This window comes from Pimephales promelas, chromosome 2 (genome assembly GCF_988280905.1).
Source record: "Pimephales promelas chromosome 2, fPimPro1.hap1.1, whole genome shotgun sequence".
NCBI classification, from domain to species: domain Eukaryota; kingdom Metazoa; phylum Chordata; class Actinopteri; order Cypriniformes; family Leuciscidae; genus Pimephales; species Pimephales promelas.
Window position 1 is genome coordinate 4,497,827 of NC_142770.1, and position 22,725 is coordinate 4,520,551.

A 22,725-nucleotide genomic window follows, 5' to 3' on the forward strand; every position below is an offset into this window, starting at 1 on the left:
GTCATCTCTGAGGGAAACCAGTTAAGCGCTCTTTGATAACGTGATGATTCAACATGACATCATGACTTTTGCGTAAACATATACGCCACTTTCGAGTCAAGTGGGGTGTTATCTCTACGCATTTTGAGCTATCCGCGTGTATGCGTATATGTCTACGCCATTAACGTTCGCGTCATTCCACGTGTCTGTACGCCATAGACATATACACTAGACCTCACCTTGGGGTTCTAAGCATGCGTCAAAACCGCCGCCATCTTGGAACAGGGGTCTTGTCATAGGAAGTAGCTAGGTAACGTTGCTATCTCTGCCTTTACTTCGAATTCATTGATGGTGGCGGACTTGTGTGCAGCGTATGATGGTCACGGATGAAATCTGAACTAGGAAGAATGTTTTTAAAAAAAAAAAATTTTTTTTTCTTTTTGGAATCAATGATAAATACATGTCTGACCGTTGGAACAAACCAAAAAACAAGAAAAATCGCATTCATGATGATTTATGGTGATTTTATTTCCGTTAGACCTGTGTCTACTACATTGACGCTGATGCATTAAAGTGGAGGGGCTCCCCTGTTTCAAGATGGCGGCTCTATTGACGCATTCATTCCAATGAACTGCCGTAGCCAAGGTGAGGTCTAGTGTATATGTCTATGTCTGTACACGACGTCAAATCTCCAGTCATAAATGCCATTAACCCCAGTGACGGTTAAGTTTAAGGGATGGGGTTGAGGTAAGTCATATCTTTTTTTTACCTAGGATGGTAAGGGAACAGTCATAAACGCCATTAACCCCAGTGACGGTTAGGTTTAGGGATGGGGTTGAGGTAAGTAATATATTTATATAACGTTAAGTCAACGGCGGTCATAAACACGCTGAAAGGCGATTATGCGTCTTGGTAGCACGCCAAAAATGGAAATACGAATTGGCGTGTCATACACACGCTACTTCATGAGATCAGTCTGGATGATTACGTCCTTGCAGATCACCTGTCCATCATCGTATAAAGCCCGCCCTGGCAATTTGATTGGCCCGATCATTTTTTGCCTGATCATAATTACTCCTCAATGGATCGAGTCCAGACCGAACTTCCCGACCAAAAAATGTTGTGAGCGGAGTTCGGGCTGGCATCCAAGCTACCATTTAACACAGTCAGACAACTACACTGCCAGAAAAGGTACAAAAATGCGCAGAAGCTGTCACTGGGGCGAAACCTTTTCAAAAGGTACTGATATGTACCATTTCGGTAGTAATATGTACACTTCGGGCACTTATATGTACATTTACGATACTAATATGCAACATTAAAGGAATAGGTAACTTTAAAATCAAATGATGAGCCCCATTGACTTCCATAGTATGAAAAAAAAAAACATTTCTTTTTTCTACTATGGAAGTCAATGGGGTCAATCAACTGTTTGGTTACTGATATACTTCAAAATATATTCCTTTGTGTTCAGCAGAAGACAGGAATTCATCCAGGTTTGAAACAACTTGAGGGTAAATAAACGAAGACTCTGTGACACTTAAAATGATTTTTAGGTGAACTTTTCCTTTAAGGGGTAAATAAAGTACATTTTGAAAGCGTGCTACACCAGTGACAGCTTTTTTTTACCTTTTTTTCCAAGTTCAAAGGCAAAAACAAGGAATATTTCTCTCATTGATAAGAGTTAAAGTCTTAAGATCAGCAAGATGAACTAGTATAGTATATTACAGTATGCAAATGTGGGGTTGTGACACTAGGAGGGTCAAACTGTCGTGGGAGGATTCACGCAACACATAACACTTCTGCTGTGTGTTAAAGCAGGAAGTTTTATTAGATCAGACTCAACTAGAACATGTTTCACATGTTTGTTTTCGCTCCATGCTGGTGGAATCTGATCGGTGAGTTATACAGACATTTTCATGGCTTATTTTTTCCAATTTAGTGTAAAATTTTTCATATAAGATTATTTTTATCTGCTGTTATGCATCAATGATCAATGAATCATGAATATTGTGAATCAACTAACTTTGAATATAGTCTCAGGCAATCCGTAAGCGCTGCTGCAATGTTTTCTCTGTCTGCTGTTGGTCTCTCTGTTACATTTGCCACTTTACAGTAGGAGTTTATGAATACAGTTGACATTTTACACATTTTATTTTTCTTTATCCGAGTCAAAGGAATACACATTTAATTTAGCTCTTATTGGTGCAATAGTTAAGTAATCTTATCAGTGCAAAGTGTTTTTGCATGTAAGTTATCAAATTTGCAGCTGATTTCAGGCTTTGTAAACCATCAGAAACATTAATCTGTGTAAATCTGTGTGTTCATCAGGTGTGTTTGGTGATTCAGTGTCAGTGATGGAGGGAGATTCTGTTACTCTAAACACTGATGTTACGGAAATCCGTAAAGATGAAGATATACTGTGGAAATATGGAGCTGAAAACTCTCTGATAGCTAAAATGAATAAAAAGAATCAAACCTTCTCCACATTTGATGTTCCTGATGGGAGATTCAGAGACAGACTGAAGCTGGACGATCCAACTGGATCTCTGACCATCACACACACCACAACTGAACACACTGGAGATTATAAACTAGAGATAACTGGAGCGAAAAAATCATCAAAAACATTCAAAGTTTCTGTCTATGGTGAGACGTCATTTATCTAAACATGCACATATTCTAATTATATATTCATACGTTAAATCATTTTATAGTTCGAAATGAAAGACACTCACTCAACACAAAATTCACAACAACTAAAATAGACTGAATGTTCACATTTCTCTTTATTCTCTCGTTTCTCAGCTCGTCTGCCTGTTCCTGTCATCATCAGAGACTGCTCTTCATCATCAAATTGTTCAGTGGTGTGTTCATCATCAGTGTTGAGTGTGTGTGATGCGACTCTGTCCTGGTACGCAGGAATGAGTGTATTGTCCAGCATCAGTGTGTGTGATCTCAGCATCAGTCTCTCTCTACCTCTGGAGGTGGAATATCAGGATAAAAACACCTACAGCTGTGTGCTGAACAATCCCATCAGCAACCAGACCACACATCTGGACATCAACACACTCTGCAGACACACATGTGCAGGTACACCACCACTCATCAGATATATGCGTGTGTGTGTGTGTGTGTGTGTGTGTTTACTGACCTGATCTTTGTCTTCTGGTGTAGATCACACTGATGTGTTCACTTCTTTCTTCATCATTACACAGACACACACACCCTTCCTCCAGTGTCAGTGTTTCTGATAGTGTTGATCTCGGCTGGATCTCTGATGATTGTTGCAGGATTCGGGATCTTCTGCATCCGCAAGAAACGTAGAACAATTAACATAGAAGGCAAGTATTAATTCTGTAAACAAGTAATATAACAATTTATATTTTGAAAATATGCTCTAAACCAGTCAACTGATTTGATCATTTAATCACAATTATTTTCTTAATTTTGTAGTTAAACTTTATACAAAACCAAACTAATATGTGTTGTTATCCTCTGTAGATTACACTCATATATCATAATGCAGGTCTATTTCTTTATAATGACACCAAACGTCGCTCGTATCACTCGCACAAAAAACGATTCTGCATTTCACAACCTGCATCAACACCGCATTCAAAAACTTAAAAAAGCTTTCTCAATTTGATGAACTATCTTACATGCAGGTGTTCAAATTAAAATCTAAGTGAATGATGACTTTTGTTGTGCTTGTTGAGCCTAAAAGATGATTAATCAAAAACAATACAAAAATACTTTCCTTTTGCCAAACATCCCATTTGCTTTGATTTATGTGTAAAGAATGTCTCAATTTTATGACAAACACATTTTTTTAAGTAACTTTTTGTGTGTGGAAAAAGTTACATGCTTAATAGTAAATTAAAAAAAAAATTACTGCAGTGTTTACAATTTATTTGAAGTTTGAAAGCCCTAATAATATAAATATTGTGAAGAACCATTTTTTTAAGATTGAATTTTTGCATCTATATTTGTTCAAACAGCTGAAGAAGAGTCCATCACTTACGCAGAGACGACATTCGACAACAGAAGAACACAGAAATCGGTGAGACCATTTACTGTTCATTTGTTGAGCATTTGTACAATTCCAGCAGAGAATAAGATGTAGATAACTGTGTGCGTTTGATTTTGTCTTTATAATATTGAAGTCCATTTCCACCACATACTGTAATAAAATATATATATATATATATATATATAACCTGGTAATTATGATATGAGAAAATCTAATTTATGACATAAAAATGTAAAAAAGAAATGTCACATACATAGTTCAAATTGTGACTTTGTCGAAATTACAGTAGGCTATTACATACTAATTTTGAATTGGTATATCATAATTTAGACAGTGTTGTAGTACTCGAGACTCGGACTCGTCTCGGACTCGGTCTCGAGATTATATTTTAATGGTCTTGGTCTTGTCATGGACTCGTGTTCATTTGGACTCGGAATTGACTCGTACTCGAGCATTTTTTTTTTTAGGACTCGGACTTATTCCCGAGTCCACTCGAGTTCAATTAAAAATATTTTTCATGATTATTAATGTATGTTAATAAAATATTTCTTTAAATTGATTGACACGCCCAGTGATTGGTGATTTTCTAGTGCGCAACTGCGCATGACAAATTGTAATAAAATTACTTTTAACACCACCTACTATGTGGCCTTTTTACCCTAAACTGATCATATTTTTTAAACTCAAAGTAAATTCAGTAAAAAAAAAAAAGGATTTCTCTAAGTAAATAAAAGTAAATTAGGTAATCAACCCTCACTGGTCTCGGTCTCGACTCGACCGCATGGTCTCGGACTCGACTCTCTATGGACTCGGTCTTGACTCGGACTCGACTCTCTCTGGTCTCGGTGTCGACTCGGACTCGACCGCATGGTCTCGGACTCGACTCTCTCTGGTCTCGGACTCGACTCGGACTTGACTCTCTCTGGTCTCGGTGTCGACTCGGACTCGACCGCATGGTCTCGGACTCGACTCTCTCTGGTCTCGGTCTTGACTCGGACTCGACTCTCTCTGGTCTCGGTCTTGACTCGGACTCGACTCTCTCTGGTCTCGGTCTTGACTCGGACTCGACTCTCTCTGGTCTCGGTGTCGACTCGGACTCGACCGCATGGTCTCGGACTCGACTCTCTCTGGACTCGGTCTTGACTCGGACTCGACTCTCTCTGATCTCGGTCTTGACTCGGACTCGACTCTCTCTGGTCTCGGTCTTGACTCGGACTCGACTCTCTCTGGTCTCGGTCTTGACTCGGACTCGACTCTCTCTGGTCTCGGTCTTGACTCGGACTCGACTCTCTCTGGTCTCGGTGTCGACTCGGACTCGACCGCATGGTCTCGGACTCGACTCTCTCTGGATTTGGTCTTGACTCGGACTCGACTCTCTCTGGTCTCGGTGTCGACTCGGACTCGACCGCATGGTCTCGGACTCGACTCTCTCTGGACTCGGTCTTGACTCGGACTCGACTCTCTCTGGTCTCGGTGTCGACTCGGACTCGACCGCATGGTCTCGGACTCGACTCTCTCTGGTCTCGGTCTTGACTCGGACTCGACTCTCTCTGGTCTCGGTCTTGACTCGTACTCGACTCTCTCTGGTCTCGGTGTCGACTCGGACTCGAGTGAGGTGGTCTCGACTACAAAACTGAATTTAGAATTTTTAATATCATGATATCAACTTGGGGAAATCAGATATCATGGGGAAATGAAGCAGTGAATCAAGTTTACATGATTTACAAGATGGATTTCCAATATAATCAACAATTATATAAGGAACATTACAAATGTAAACATTTAGAAGAAAAAAAGAAAAAAACTTTGTATCTTTCGCCTCCAGGGCGCCGCCATTGTGCAGGTGACGTCACGGGGTTGGTTGGCTCAAGTTTAACAGGCTCTGGGCATTGAAAATCGCGACATCAAACTGTGTTTATACCAGTGTTTTGACCGCGAACGACTAATGTTAGGTACAGATATTAGACAAAAAGACGACGTCTCATGTTATATGTTGACAAACTGCACATAGAAACATTGTTCGCGATGTCTGCCGTCAGATATTCCCGTCTCGTCAATAACATGTAAGTTAGCACGTATTTGTTAAAGGAGAAATGAAACGTCCATATTTTCGCACTGGTAGTGCTAGTAACGTTAGCTACAGCCTACATATACTAGGAAAAAGTGTCTCCGCTCTGACATCCTTCAGGGAAAGCATCGCCGCTTCCACACGTCTACCTCCCGGCACAGCATGGTAAACGTGCGCGCTGGTGATGCAGAATTGACCACGCAACACATGCTCAAGATCAACCTCTTGACAACAGATGGACTCTGACACGGAGGGCATCGCAGGACAACAGCCACACGGACACCTGGTAAGTTAGCGTTGCAAACCCGCTCTCCGCCCCAAACTACCACTGACTGTTCTACACAGCAACGTAACTTGCATGGTGTTGACGAGACGGGAATATGACGGCAGACATCGCGAACAATGTTTCTATGTGCAGTTTGTCAACATATAACATGAGACGTCGTCTTTTTGTCTAATATCTGTACCTAACATTAGTCGTTCGTGGTCAAAACACTGGTATAAACACAGTTTGATGTCGCGATTTTCAATGCCCAGAGCCTGTTAAACTTGAGCCAACCAACCCCGTGACGTCACCTGCACAATGGCGGCACAATGGCGGCGCCCTGGAGGCGAAAGATACAAAGTTTTTTTTCTTTTTTTCTTCTAAATGTTTACATTTGTAATGTTTCTTATATAATTGTTGATTATATTGGAAATCCATCTTGTAAATCATGTAAACTTGATTCACCGCTTCATTTCCCCTTTAACTTATGTCTCAACTATGATTTACAAGATCAATGTTTTCTCATGTGGTGGAAATGGGCTTCCATATTATAATAATCTATCACATCAATCTCAAACACAACACCATCAGATGTTTAAGTCTTGGTACTTCGAAAAAAACATTTTGTGTTATGCATTTTTTTTCACAGAAAGTTGAAGAGGAGGATTGTGTGGATTATGCACCAGTTGCAATAAGAATGTGATCAAACTTCAGTTTTTTTCTGAGTACAAGACCCAGATTTTGATCATTTTACTTGGAACCTCCTGCAACGGCCTCGGTCAATGGAAAAATGGTCAGCGCCCCCGGCGCATGGTCTAAAAGGGCTGTCTCTCTATTCTCTTGATAAGTAATGGGTGTGTTTTGGGCTTTAGGTGCAATACACCAATCAGAGTCTCATCTCCCATTCCTTTTAAAAGTCAGTTCTGCTCGCCATTTGCGAGTGGGAAAAGTGAACAGAGAAAGAGACAGATCTGCTCGTGCACGAGGTTAAAATGCAAGCAGACCATCTAAGGGGGAAAAAAGTGTTTTAACTAAAGCACACTTTGAAAAAATAAAAGAAAAAAACTAGTTTATTCCATTTCACGTGCCTCAAAATAGCGACGCGCCAACAGGCACAAATGGGCGCAAATGCATTTGCTATTTAAACAACGTAGCACATGACGTGAAAATGCTAACTGCGTCGGGCTGAAACTAGCAAAAAACACTTGCGCCCAGTGTTTTATAGGGCCCTTAGTCAATGGTTGCCCAGACAGAAACAAAATGCCGGCCCACATCTGATACATGTCAATTCCACGAGGCCCAGATGTCTCTCCATAACATTTCGTCTACTTGCAAGACCCAACTAAAAACATATCAGTTTGAAATGTATTTTCAATAATGTGGCTGCATGTGGCCTTATGTGTGTGCCTCACATGCATATTCATCATGTACTATGTAAAGCAACCTTGAGCAACGTAAAGGTGCTTAAACTTAATCTTGAAACGCAAAGACTTTTAACAAATTGTGTAATAATAAGTATCCATTTTTTACTCTTACAGTGCAAAATGTAGATGAAAGTAAAGGAACGGACACCTTGTGATCTCTATTTCGGTCAGTACAGAAATGTGGTTTGATCTGCTGGTTTGTGCACGAGAACATTTCAGCTGCTGGACGTGTGTGTGTTTGACGTCAGTTTGTGATCGTCTCTCTCTCCGAGATGTGAAAAGAGTGTCTGTGAATAGCCTGTGGGTGAAGGCGTTTTTTTTTTTTTTTTCCGTTCCTGCTCAACAGAGAAACCTCTTTACAACACCCGTGATACTGAACCCATCAATGCTGATGTATATATATAAACGTATATCCCTTGTGTGCATATGCATCGTGATCTTGTATACTCCTGCAGTGATTGTGCAGTTAGCAGTGCTAGTTTCAGTCGTTTTTTGCAGATGCAACACTTCCTCCTTCTAAGAACTAATTTCGTATAAAGGTCATCTTGTTTTTTCTGCCAATGTTTGGGTCATGATTTCAATAATAAATGCAAGGTATGTTTTACAATGTATGTTTGATGGTTGTCAATATTACTTTTTCATCAGTTTTTAGGAGAAACTAACAAACAGATTTTTTTATAAGGATAAACCAAGTACAAAAACAATGTACAGACACTGGTGGGTGTGGCCACACGTCAGCAGAATTCGCTCAAGGTGAAAGATTTGAGACCCTTTGAGATTCGGATGATCATTTCTAACTTAAACACTAAATGTAAACTGTACACACCATTACACTGCAAATAATAAAATGTTTAAAAATGTGTCTGTTTTGTGTAAGGTGTTTAAATATTGCTGGCCCACATTGGCTGAATGTGTTTGTGTTTTTGAGAATGTGTGTTTTTTTTTTTGTTAGCCTATTTGTTATTGTATGTGTTGTAGAGATCTTTTTCATCACTATTCTGAGGTTCAAATCTCATAAATTAAAATTTTACACATGAATTGAGTGATTTAATGAAGTTCACTCATGTTTTGGGGTTTGTTAAATATGTTGTTGAATAAGTTTGTTTACAAATGACGTGTTTTGAATTAAAGATGAATCCCTGGTGAAACGTCTGCTATAAGACTATGAATAAATAGTTTTAAATGTAGAAATAGGTCTTTTCATACACATAATGGTGTAGTTTATCAAACAGCCCATGTATAGAGCGCCATCTAGTGTTCAAAAGAAGACTTCACATCAGGAACAATAACACTCGGGTTCTTTCGGTGTTTGTTTATTGGTCCACTGATCTTCTGTCTCTATATAGCTCAGGTCCCTCTTTCAATGCAATCTGTGGGATTTTTCCCCCTCCTGTTTATCCAGTAAGTGAAAATGGTGAGAATTACACACGATGGATGATAAATAATATATATAATGCATAGCACAAGATCTAGAATCATAACCAGGAATCAGCTTCACCATCTAATATAAGTATATTAAATAAAAAGCTTTTGATAATACAAGCTGCTTCTCCCAGACTGGCAACTGGGAGAAAGTGGACATTGACTGAGGCCGTACAGCAAGCAAAATCTGCTCTCAGGCATGGAGACACTATAGGACAGGTCCAGCAGGGAAGAGGGGTTTTTGGACTCGGGACAAGCCGACCCATATGGTACAAGGCAACATCTGCCCAGAGAAGAAAGCTGGTAGAAGCAGCAAGAGGAGGCATGGGATAACAAAGGCAGTCTCGAAAAACCTGGAGAAACGTAAGCTCACCTGTAAGGATATTTGGGAGATGGAAGGGACAGGCTGAGCTTCATCAGAGCCACCTATGATGGTCTTCACACCCAAGAACAGACACCAGTGGACTGGAGAAGATCCATCATGTCCTCGCTGTCAAACCCTAGTAACGATTCTCGTCAGCTGCAAAACCAGTCATTCCAAAGGCCGTTACACTTAGAGGCACAATCAGGTCCTGGAGCAACTGGAGATGATCCTGGAAGGAAGGAAAACCACCACCAATGCCCTTCCTCCTCCAAAGCATGGATTCTCAAAATCCACTGCCTTGATAATAGCAGGACAACTTCCAGTGATGCCAACAAGCAAAAGTGCTGAATAACCAGAATGCCCAAATAAGTGCAAGATGTCAGCGCAATATTAGGACTTTTCACCAATGGAAGAGAGTGAAGGGGCGTTGTAGACGCTCAATCTAATACTGACGGCTACTGTGGTGGTTTAGCCCAGGAGTGCTCTGGCTGACGCGCTGTACCTATGTTATTCTTTGCATAATTGAATCTCCAGACTTGGTTGTGTTGCTTAGTATAAAGTTTATTTGTTTGTCCGTTCATAGGTAAATTTCCATTATCCATTTCAACGGTAGCTAACCATATCCATCATACCCAATTGAATATCAACAATACATTTTAGCGCCATCGCGGTCGAAAACCTTTTGCCCTTCCGGGACAAACCCCCCCTCTTGGTAGTTTGGGTCCTTCCTTTATACATGCCCCAGGTGATAATAGAGTGACACCCAATGTACAAACAAGGAACAGCACCCAATATCAAAATGCACAAATACAAATTTGGCTCCTACAGGCGTCGTCCCTCGTTTTTTACAGTATATGGAAGCCAACAAAAAAAAAAAAACCTGTTCGTCGGGACTGGAAAACACAAGTTGATCTAGACCAGTTTTCCGCCTGAGATAATCACAACTAACTTCAGGCCGGACCTGATCCTGTGCTCAACCTTGTAAAAGTCCCTGTTCATTGTGGAATTAACTGTGCCATGGGCGGCGAATTAGTGAAGCGAATAAACATAAAAATTAAGTACTCAGTCCTAGCAGCCGAAGAAGTACAACGGGGCTGGAAAACCCAGTTGATCCCAGTAGAGATTGGTTGCAGAGGTTTTGCAGCCAAAGCAACAACCGGGATACTGAAGGGGTTGGGAGTCACAGGACCGGCCTTCTGACAAGCTGTTGGGTCACAGTCAGAGATGCTGAGCAAAGCAGGAACTGTCTGTGGCTAAAGCGGAAAAATCCCAAATGGGCCACAAAATGACCAAGAGGGGTAAAAGCAGAGGAGAGCGCATCTTGCTTTTGAGCTCTTTGGAGGTGTCGTGGGCCTATCAAACGAAACATCAAGGAATGAGGGAGCCCAACTGAAATGAATACCCCTACCCCCCACTCACCATGTTAAAGTCCCTGTAAAGTCCAAGTTAAGTATGTGTTCTGAGTCTGTCATACCACAGAAAAATGTGATATTAGCCACCCAGCCAAATTTGAATGATAAAAAAGCAGGCAAGTACATAAAATAAGCTATCAAAATCTTGAAAAAATCAGCAGTTATTTCTGTTCTCAAACGCTGGGGGCGTGTCTGCTGGCTGCGCTGAAACCACGGCCACTCGCGGAAGCTGTCGACGGTGATATTAGGTGAAACTGCTTTCGGAACGGGAGGATGAACGCTGAGGCGGAAGATAGTCGTTTCGGCCCCGTTCACCAGCTTCACCAGTTGTCTCTGAGGAAAGTTTATAAAACGATCCTGTGTAAAATGATCACTACAGAGGCGGGTGTTGCTGTCTGTGATCCTCAGCTCTTCATCAAGGTTGGCTCTACACAAAATTAATCCACCTCTTCTTGATGTGATCGCATTTAGGAAATTTAAATAAAGACACCGATCTGTTTTGTACATGATCGCATCCAGGTAGTAGCCTATGCATTTCCTTGTCAAAGGCATAGCAAGCTAGCAAACTGTAGACTGTAGTAACTAATAGTAGGACAGTAACTCGCGATTGAGCGGCGAATGCAAATGTGCTCTATTGTTAGGGGAGGGATCAGCCAACGTGCGTCATCAAGTTGGGGCGTGTCCACGAGCTCTTGGGCTCCAGTGCGTCATCGAGCCCTGTTATATGCTGCGTTCAAGTCCTCCTGGGGAGTTCGTACGTACGAGGTGGGAAGTCGTGTTTACAACGTGAGGTGCGTTCAAGTCAGTTTCGTCAGAGCAAAACGGCAGTGTACCTACTTTTAATGCATTACACGAAAATACAGTAAGGTTTGTTAACTCTGCTAATACAAAAAAAGAAGAACAAAGAATACGCATCAGGTGTGTTTTTCTTTTAGCTTATGAAGCCAATGTAAACTCTATCATTAGGTATAATATTTATTACAATGATATCATATTTTGTGCAGAGAGCTTGCTTTATAAATGAAAAAGCCTTACAATGTCAATGAGTAAAGTAAACATTGAAATTCAATTAAAATTTACCGTCAACAGACGTTGAATGAACGTTTCTCACTGACACGCCCCCCAACTCGTACAGATCAGGGCTTAAAGAAAATCCCGAGCTCCCCATTGGTATTTACGACATTGTGGTGGCGTTTAAGTGCGTTCAACTCGTAATTACGATCTATACGAGATGACTTGAACGCAGCATTGGCCCCGCCCAAAAAAAACGTAAAATTGTTGAACGGCCTAACTCCGTATTTCAGAACTTCACAGTTCACAGTATTTGTAATATGTTTTAGCAATACATTTGTAACATTTATAATGTGTTTAGAATTTTTTTTGTTGAATTACCTTTACAGGGACTTTAAGAAAGTGCTGATTATTATAAGGGATTGTACTACAGTATCAAGTCAACACACAGTTGAATAGCTAGTTGGTTTGGGTAAAGGTCAAAAGTTGAGGTCCTTTGATATATGTTTGATACTTTTCTGCATTAATCATTAGTTGTATGATATGATATTGAACTGATAAATGGCTCCATCTGGTGTGCTTTTGAAGAACAGCACCATCACTGTGAGCTCAACAGGACCCATCAGGATGTGCACCAACCCTATACTGTTGGATTTTAACATTCCTTAAAGGGCACATATCATGAAAATATGATGGTTTCACTTTATTTGGATGGTCCCTTTAACACATTCAGTTATAAGCAACGTTGCACTTACATCTCTACTAACTCTCACTAGAGTATTAATAGACTGGTAGGATTAGGGATAGAATAAGTTGACATTTATTTTTTTGTATTTATTTATTTCTTCGGTCAGTCATTTAGAAATCATGTCATAAATCATGTAACACAAAAAAGAGAGAAAAATAAAATAAAAATAAAAATGTAGTTGTAGTTGCAAAGTTACTTGTAGTCAGTCGATTGTCTGTTGGAGGAGCATCACAATAAAGAGTTGGCAGATATTAAAGAAGACAGTCTAATAATACTCTAATGAGAGTTATTTGACATGTAGTTACTTATAGTCAACAGGATGTTCAAAAGGGACCATTAAAATAAAGGGTTACCGATCTTATGAGTGAATAGATTGATGTTTTAGCAGCAGTTCATTTGCATTTAAAGGGACACACACACGGAAATGACGTGTTTTTGCTTACACCCAAAAATGGCCAAAGCTACAGTAGGTGATCTGTGGGGTATTTTGAGTTGACATTTCAAAGGCACATTCTGGGAACATTTATATTACATCTGGTGAAAGGGGTCAAAATGCAGTGAAAGACTAAATTACACTTACTAATGGCAGAAACACTGAAGCTCTTTATAATTCTGATGTCTGTAGTTTATAGACCACGATTCTGGTGTTTGTGATGGTCAGAGATCCAGTCTGATGATCCAGCTTCAGTCTGTAAATGTAACACATGCAAACAAGCCTCACAGTACAATCTCTAGAATTTGAATATTTTATTCTTTACCAAATTGATGTAAAATTATATGTTTTTAAACAAAAGAATAAATCACTTTTACAGACTAAACTTGTGAATCACAGTGTTAGATATAATCATGTTTCAATTGTTTTCCTGTCTCTGTGTGAAACAGTTCCTGTAGATATCATGTTTCTGTAGATTAAAGTTCAAAGCTGTTCATACAGAAGCAGGACAGGAAGACACTCTTTACCAACACACTCACACAAATACACACACTCAGAGCCTAGTCTCGCATATAAAATGTCCATTCACCCCAATGATCAAACCACAAAAAAAGAAGAAAAAAAGAAAGAAATAACCCACAGAGGGTTTCAGTTTGACTCAGAATATGAACGTCAGTAAAACTATGAGACCAGATAAGCATTTAACATTGTACTTTATTTTTTCATACACTTAAAATTAAGTTAAAATTCAATATATGCAACTACTATTTAAACTATTTAAAAAGTATGTTAAATTACAATAAAGATTTTTTCACCCATTAAGGAGAGTTAAAGTCTTAATAAAGGCTTGAAATACTATAACATTATATGATATGCAAATGCGGCGAGTGAAACTAGGAGGGTCGATCTGTGTCGTGGGAGGATTTTCAGCAGATAGTTGTATTACACCAGCCACTGAACTACTGAAGACAATGTTTTTCACATGCGTTTTCTTCTGTCTGTGCTGGTGCTGTTTGATTGGTAAGTTATATATATATAAAAAATATGGTTTAATTGTTTTTTTAATTCTGCTACACGCTCAGAAGAAAAGGTACGAAAGCTGTCACAGGGGTGACACACCTTTAAAAGTAATATAATAATTTAAGCACTAGGGATGCACTGATATGAACATTTTGGCCGATACCGATAACCGATAATTCTTTATATTTGAAAACCGATAACCGATATATCGGCCAATAAATCTAAATCTAATTTTTATATAATTTTCGAAAAGCCTGATTGCAAAAACAAAAGTCTCACAATTCAAATCACGATTGTAACGTTCTCATTATAATTTCACGTAGCTGATATGACAGCACATTTTGCACTTCGTTTTTGATTCCAATCATATTTCAAGCAATTAAGATCAATCATGTTGAACAGTGCGCATCTGAAGTGTTGAGGGAAATAATTAATTATTTATCAGCTTTAATACATCAGCCAAATTTTATTATCGGGCCGATAACGAGAACATAAAAATGAGCAAATATCGGCCGATACCGATATAGTGGCCGATATATCGTGCATTCCTATTAAAGGATTAGTTCACTTTTGAAAAAACTTTTGCTGATAATTTACTCACCCCCATGTCATCCAAGATGTCCATGTCTTTCTTTCCTCAGTCGAAAAAAAATTAAGGTTTTTGATGAAAACATTCCAGGATTTTTCTCCATATAATGGACTTACATGGGAACAAGACGGTCCTAGTTAATAACAGTTTCAGATGCAGCTTCAAATGTCTTTAAACGACACCAGACGATGAATAAGGGTCTTATCATGCGAAACGATCGGTTATTTCAAAGCTTATTCCAAAAATGTAACTTTTCGGACAAATGCTAGCCTTGCTCTATTCTGTGAGGCGCGTTTGTAACGTCACATAATACGTAATTACGTTCAAAAGGTCACGGGCGACGTAGCCGTAAGTACAGAGTCAGTGTTTACAAGTTGAACGCATAGGTTGAACGTGCAAACTAACTCAAACACCGTTTACAAAAAAATGAATTAAAAGGTAAAACAACGATGTCGGACGATAGAATAGAGCAAGGCGCAAGTACACACACTCTGAGCCTAGTCTCGCATGTAAAATGGGACCCAAATGATCAAACCACAAAAAAAAGAAAAAAGAAAGAAAGAAATAACCCACAGCAGGTTTCAGTTTGACTCTATGAACTATGAGACCAGATACGCATTTAACTTTGTACTTTATTTTTTTCATACACTAAAATTAAGTTAAAATTAAATATACACAAGGCTAGCATTTGTCCTTAGAAAAGTTACATTTTTGGAATAAGTTTTGAAATAACCGATCGTTTCGCATGATAAGACCCTTATTCATCGTCTGGTGTCGTTTAAAGACATTTGAAGCTGCATCTGAAACAGTTATTAACTGTCTTTTGGACCTTGAACCATCCGGTTCCCATTGAAGTCCATTATATGGAGAAAAATCCTGGAATGTTTTCATCAAAAACCTTATTTTCTTTTCGACTGAGGAAAGAAAGACATGGACATCTTGGATGACATGGGGGTGAGTAAATTATCAGCAAAAGTTTTTTCAAAAGTGAACTAATCCTTTAAGCACTACCTTTAAGATACGTGAGCACACACAAGACGAGAAAAGAGACAGTGAATTCATGAACCGTGACAATCGCTGTGACCAACTTGCTTCGGCTATATCGTAGCGAACGCCGGTCACACCGGATGTGCTTTTATCTTTTCCTGGACATGACGTCACCCGCCCGTGATGCTCACTCTCATTGGAGTTAACATCCGTGCTACAGACGCAATCACGGATCGGCGTTCTCAAAGTGTTGTTGTTGACTTCTCAGGGAACTAGGGTTACAGTCGTAATCTGAGACGTTCTCGGGGAATCACCCTGGTGGCTAGTTTCTAGAACTAAGTTCATAGAATTACCCAATGTGAAAGCCCCTAATACGTACAGTAATATTTCGCCATTAATGCACACTTTAAGGTGTGTACATTTACAATACTAATATACACCCCGATTTGAAAGCTTTTGTACCTTACAAAAAGCAAGTTACATAAAAATAATTAGTGTGCTGCTCATTAAGTGTCATTCTTAATAACTATTAAGAACTATAATATTTAGTACATCGTGCAAATGCAGGTTTGTGAAACTAGGAAGTTCAAACTGTGTCGTGGGAGGATTCACACAAAAAATCAACACTTCTGCTGTGTGTTTAGCAGGCTTTTTTCAGATCAGACACTGAACAACTGAAGAAAATGATTGTTTTGTTCGGTTTGTGCTGCTGGAGTCTAATCGGTAAGTTATTGAAACATGTTATGGCTTAATTCTTCTTTTCTCATATTAGAGTAATAAAGCTGCTATACTGTTCAAATTTAATTATTTGATCTGCTGTTATACCGGACGAATCACGGATATTGGGAAATTTACTAACTCTGAATTCAGTCTCTGTTCAGAATTTTAAACTAAAATATAATTTTGAAATGAATGGAAATCTCTACAGTTAATGTACATATATTTCTGTAAATCTCTTTTTTCTTGTATGTTCGAATACATTTTTAATGGATTCAGTTCGGAAGTGTGTGAGTGTATTTATGCACAAATAAACATGTTTCAATCTGCAATAATTATTTATTACAAAGCAGTATTTGTTTTTAAATAAATATGTAACTTTAAACATAGATTTTCTTCAACAGCAGATCATTTTAAAACAATTTAAAGATAAATTATGTGTTGCAACATACAGGTTCATCTTAAAACAAGGTTTAACTAATAAATCTGTTGTGCCAAACTTTAAAATAATCAGATTTACATGTAAACCATCATTTTGATCCTGAATGGCATTCCTTTACATTAAAGTAACACGGTCAATGTTAATCTTAAAAGTAAACTCCTTAAGGAAGTGGTATATGATTGCAAATGTTTTTGTTGTTTTGGGAACCCGTTTACTTTGAGTTCATATCTGGAATCTGTTCATATGATTAATATGTATAATAATAATTATTATTATTAATACAAGTCTTGAGAGTAGTACTAACCTATTATCTCTCCTTCTCTCCTTTCCTTTCATTTTTCATTAAATTTTTTAACATTTTATATTTATATTTATTCATAAGCAATTCATAAGCGCTTCTGCAATGTTTTCTCTGTCGGCTTTATTCTGAGCATCTATCTTTAACGGTAGCGTGTACAGTAGCACATATAAAGACATTTCTGGCTTTGTAAACCATCAAAAACCTTAAATGTGTGTGTCCATCAGGTGTGTTTGGTGATTCAGTGTCAGTGATGGAGGGAGATTCTGTTACTCTAAACACTGATGATACTGAAATACAAGAAGATGAAGATATACTGTGGACATTTGGAGCTGAAAACTCTCTGATAGCTAAAATTAAAAAAAAGAAGCAAATCTTCTCCACATTTGATGATGTTCCTGATGGGAGATTCAGAGACAGACTGAAGCTGGACGATCAAACTGGATCTCTGACCATCACACACACCACAACTGAACACACTGGAGTTTATCGACTACTGATAATTAGAGCAGAAAAATCATCAAAAACATTCAGTGTTTCTGTCTATGGTGAGTAGAGATCATTTGTCCAAATGTTCACATTTTAATTTTATAGTTTGAACTGAAAGACACAATCTTTGACCGTTAACACACTAAACACTCACTCAACACAAAATTTACAACAACTAAAATAGACTGCTTGTTCATATCTCTCTTTACTCTCTCGTTTTCCAGCTCGTCTGCCTGTTCCTGTCATCATCAGTAACTCTTCACACTGCTCTTCATCTTCATCAAATTGTTCAGTGGTGTGTTCATCCTCAGTGTTGAGTGTGTGTGATGCGACTCTGTCCTGGTACGCAGGAATGAGTGTATTGTCCAGCATCAGTGTGTGTGATCTCAGCATCAGTCTCTCTCTACCTCTGGAGGTGGAATATCAGGATAAAAACACCTACAGCTGTGTGCTGAACAATCCCATCAGCAACCAGACCACACATCTGGACATCAACACACACTGCAGACACACATGTGCAGGTACACCACCACTCATCATATACGTGTGTGTGTGTGTGTTTACTGACCTGATCTCTGTCTTCTGTTGTAGATCAGACTGATGCATTCACTTCTTTCTTTATAATTACACAGACACACTTTCTCCTCCTCCAGTGTCTCTGATAGTGTTGATCTCTTCTGCTGCTTCCGGATCTCTGTTGATTATAGTTGCAGTCGTGATCTGCTGCATCTGCAGGAAACGTAAAAAATTAGGTCAGGAGATCAAACAATTAATGCATATGTTGAAATATTTATCTTTTATAAGGCCAATTTCAATAGATTGAAAACTATGTTGTTTTTAACATGTATGCATTGTGTTATTGTTGATGCAAGACATGAAGGATTCTGCATTGTGTAAACCAACAAGACGAAAAAAGGTAAGACCATTCATAACTTTGTTGCAAGAAGATGTTTGTTTGTATTGTTGTATTCAATGGGCTATGCATCAGACGGTCAGTGAACAGATTGTATTTTTCCTCAGTAATAATAAAAAATTATTATATTCAAAGATTTGTTCATCAAAAAAAAAAAGTCTATCTAAAATAATTTACTCACCGCACTGTTATGAGTTTCTTTTAGGCAGTAGTAGTGCGTCAGCCTCATCGCCATTCACTTTCATAGCATATTTTTTAAGTGAACTAAACTGACAGTCACCACCGTTTGTGTTTCCCGGAAGAAAGTTTATCTCCACTGTGGGTTGAAACCATAGACTTTAAAAGAGGTTGTAACCATGGTTGTAACGGTAGACTCTCGTGTGTTTGTTGTCAATGTCGACTCGTGGTTGGGGAGAGTTGACGAGGAAGAGCTGCCGCTCGTCCTTGTTTAATCGTGCTGTACCTATGCCATTTGTAAATATACTTAAAAATGTACCCAGAAACAACGGTATGGAAATAAAATAACGACAATTGTCTTTGAAACAAACAAACAAAAAACATTTGCCTACCATACAATGAGGTGAGTTGACTTTTTACCTGGCGTTTCAACCATAGGCTTTCAACTGACGTCTGTGTGACTGCAGATGTGCAGACTCAACTCAGAAAAAAAAATCATTAACTACATTATTTTTGTATTGTCATTTCGTTCCTTGAAAGGTAAAAGTAGGCTACCATAAAAATAGAATATAAAAAAAAACGCAATATCAACCCGAGCTCACGTTAGCATTCGTACGAATTAGCCACCTAACTTAGTTAGCGAATTAGCCACGAATTAGTTACTCACGCGTAGGCCTACGAAATGGTCATGAGATAGCGTTACAATACCAATGTGACGTTGATCCATGTCCAAATTGTAACGAATTTAATAACAAAAGGACCTTATATTCAAATAAGCTTTGCTATAATATCGTTTTTGGCTTTTGGTATTAATATGTTAAAGCGTAAGTTCACCCAAAAATGAAAATTCTGTCAGATGATGATGTCATTTACTCACCTTCAAAATGCTCTAAACCTGAATGAGTTTCTTTCTTCTGTTAGACACAAAGAAATATTTTGTTGAATGTTGATATAGTAAGTAAACAGTTTATGGTCCCCATTGACATCCATATTATTATTATTTATGTTGTAGTATAGTTGGAGTCTATAATGGGGTTCATCAACTGTCTGGTTAAATATCTTCTTTTGTATTCAACAGAAGAAAGTAACTCATACAGGTTTAGAGCAATTTAAAGGTTAGCCTGCCCTAAATGATGACACATTTTCATTTTTTGGGGTGAACTAACTCTTTAAGATTATAAGCTAGTGTGCTCCAAAACAATGACAAGATTCACATTTAGAAGATTATCTCTCACTTCTGCCAATATTAATCAATGATTTTCAAAGACATCACTCGTCTGCACTTCAGCTTCACAATACATTTATTGTCCAATCAAATGCTCTCTGGAATCTGAAGTCACGCCCCCAACATTATAAACGGTAACAGGGCTGAAATCTAGTCACTTATTAACACAAGTATTATTTTCTATGGTGACTGGCACAGTGCAATTGGGTCAAATGAAGTCTGGTTTTATTCTTTTTTTAAATTAATAATTTTTTTGCACAAAATCGCAAATTATCCTTTACTACTCATAAGTATTGCAGATTTATTTGTGAAAAAGATTCTCATAGATGCAAAGCACACTGCATAAGTTACAAGTGTGTTTATCAATGACAAAGCAATCGGACATTATTAATTTTGATATGCTGATGACTTCTGCCGATACGGGACAGTGACCGTTATCAACAAGAGATCAAAATTATGCAAAATGGGCGATACCCAGGTTAGGCCACCTAGGCTACAATCTATTAAAATGACTGTATGTGTATATTGATTGACTGTGTATTTTTCCTTGCAGAAATCAAAGGAGGCCGTGTATGGAAATATCACCAAAAAACGGTGATCAAATAAAACGTCTCTGCCAGGATCTTTTTCTTCTAAATAAAACAATTTTTTTTATGTTTTATTTTACACCTGCACTCTCATAAGCACTATTGTTAAGTCTGCAATGTTTCTGCTGTGCATTTAATTTAATGTTGCACAAATAAAACAGTATCCAGAAACTTAACTAAATGTTTTATTTTTAGCTTAACATTAAAACATGGAAACTTTATAAAATGTTGATATCACCCTTCACTGTTCTCGATTACTTGGTCTACTCCAGTTTAAATAAATATAAAATTATCTCTAGTGTCTAAAGAAGAATTCACATCTTTCTAACAATAGTGCTACCGATACAGTGTGCTATAAAATACTGTTCTCCCAGAGGATGAGCTGAAGAACAAATATGAAATAATAATGGGCACTTTAGAAACATTTTTGTAACAATTTAATAAAATCCAAAGTCGATATTTTTTTTTACTGCCAAAGTCACATGATTGTTCAGTTATGTCATAACTGTTCGACAATGTCAACGGTTTGCCGCTAGGGGGCGGATATTTGTGAACCCATAGTTGACTACAAGATTTTGACCTGATCTTAGATCAGTTTTATACATTTCTATACATTTAATAACACATTTGTACAATAAAAAGGAAGAGCTGTAGTTAAAAGTCTCTTATTGCTCTGATTAATCAACAGACCTACAATTTAATAAAATGATACATAGCTTATTAAAGACTTTTTATTTAATGCTATTCATTTATTAATTACATTTAATAGATTACACATTCAATAAAAACGATTACAATGGGTTTGTAAAAGGTATTTTTGTGCATGTTTGGTCTGAGTATTCGCTGCATTTACACAGTTGTGACCAGCAGAGGTCGCCAGCGAGTGGAGATTCGAGCGATTCAAAACAATGAATCATTATTTCGAAGCAATGATTCAATTGATTCAAAGTTTCGAAAAGCTTCGTTTCTTCACTAAACTAAATAAAAAACACACGTAACTGATCACTGCGCTACCTCATGATGCCGGTTTATAATAATAATAAAAATAATAAACTCAATTAAACACAGATAGCCTACTTTGGTCTGAATACATATTTTCACAGACTTACTACTTTTATATTAGGCTGAATCACACCAGCAGTCAGCAGAAGAACAAAATATATCTCTGCTATATGAACTGAAGACAGGCCTGAAGCTGTAATGATAAATAGATACAATTAGGTTACAGATTGACTGTGTTAGACTCATATTTATCATCACATTTATTCTTGACATTGAGTAGCGCCATCCGGTGAGTTCTGAATAACAGCAGCTAAGACATATGAATAACAATACAACAGGTTACTTTAAAACTAAGAGTCATGTGACATATTGTGAAACTTGAGTCACGATTTGATGATAGAGATGATCTCAGTTTTGTGTTAATACCAAGTCAGAGCTCACGTTTTCATTTATTGGATCGATTCAACTGTATTTTAACATCCTCACCAATGACAGAAACACTTAAGCACTTAAAAACTTTTCTACATAAAGATTGTGAGCAGGGAAATATGTCTGAAATCATAATGTAAGCTATCAACTTTCTCCTCAAACAACCAATTTGGAGAAAAAGAAACACATTCTAAACTTTTGAGCAGTTAAATATGATAATTGTGTCAAACAGTTGCTCATCTTGTTTGTTTTTTTCTCCGGTAGATAAAAAAATCTGATAATAGTGTCAGGACAGGAAGCTCTTCACCTACAAACTAAACACACACTGAACGCTCATTCTCACCTGAAAGATGTGTGTCCACCCAACAGACAAAACCACATTTCTGTAGAAAAGCGACCGCAGCAGTTTCAGTCTGACTCAGAACATGAACTTCAGAAAAACTGGCACTGTGAGGTGGCAGACGATTTTATCTTTTTTGTATCTTTGTTTTTCGACAAATTTAGACAAAATCTAATTTTAAAATCACTAAAGTTAGGTTTTCTAGCAATCTCGCCTGATACAGCCCTCGACTTGCTGTGTCGTCCTTATCCGAGTCTCCTTTTAATGATAGGCCATGTGTTCTCAGCAATAGACAGATCTGGACTGCAGACCAGCTCTGTTTTGACACACGAAGAATGACACTTCATGATA

At 38.1% G+C, this 22,725-nt stretch overlaps 3 protein-coding genes across 3 annotated transcripts in view; 2 read left to right on the top strand and 1 right to left on the bottom strand.

Moving 5' to 3' along the window:
- The window catches only part of LOC120486601 (uncharacterized), a 147,053-nt gene that overhangs the window by 21,362 nt on the left and 102,966 nt on the right, over positions 1-22,725 (bottom strand). The window lies entirely within an intron of this gene.
- On the top strand, positions 1,832-3,503 carry LOC148995741 (uncharacterized). Its single transcript, XM_089119111.1, has 5 exons — positions 1,832-1,877; positions 2,311-2,628; positions 2,788-3,099; positions 3,198-3,323; positions 3,484-3,503. Exons 1-5 carry the CDS (start codon positions 1,832-1,834, stop codon positions 3,501-3,503), a joined length of 822 nt encoding a protein of 273 aa, XP_088975237.1.
- Positions 14,041-21,247, top strand: LOC120486594 (uncharacterized). Its single transcript, XM_039682723.2, has 7 exons — positions 14,041-14,179; positions 16,400-16,478; positions 17,440-17,760; positions 17,926-18,222; positions 18,334-18,453; positions 18,574-18,617; positions 20,570-21,247. The coding sequence occupies exons 2-7, from the start codon at positions 16,439-16,441 to the stop codon at positions 20,612-20,614; spliced, it is 867 nt and encodes a 288-aa protein (XP_039538657.2). The 5' UTR covers positions 14,041-14,179; positions 16,400-16,438; the 3' UTR covers positions 20,615-21,247.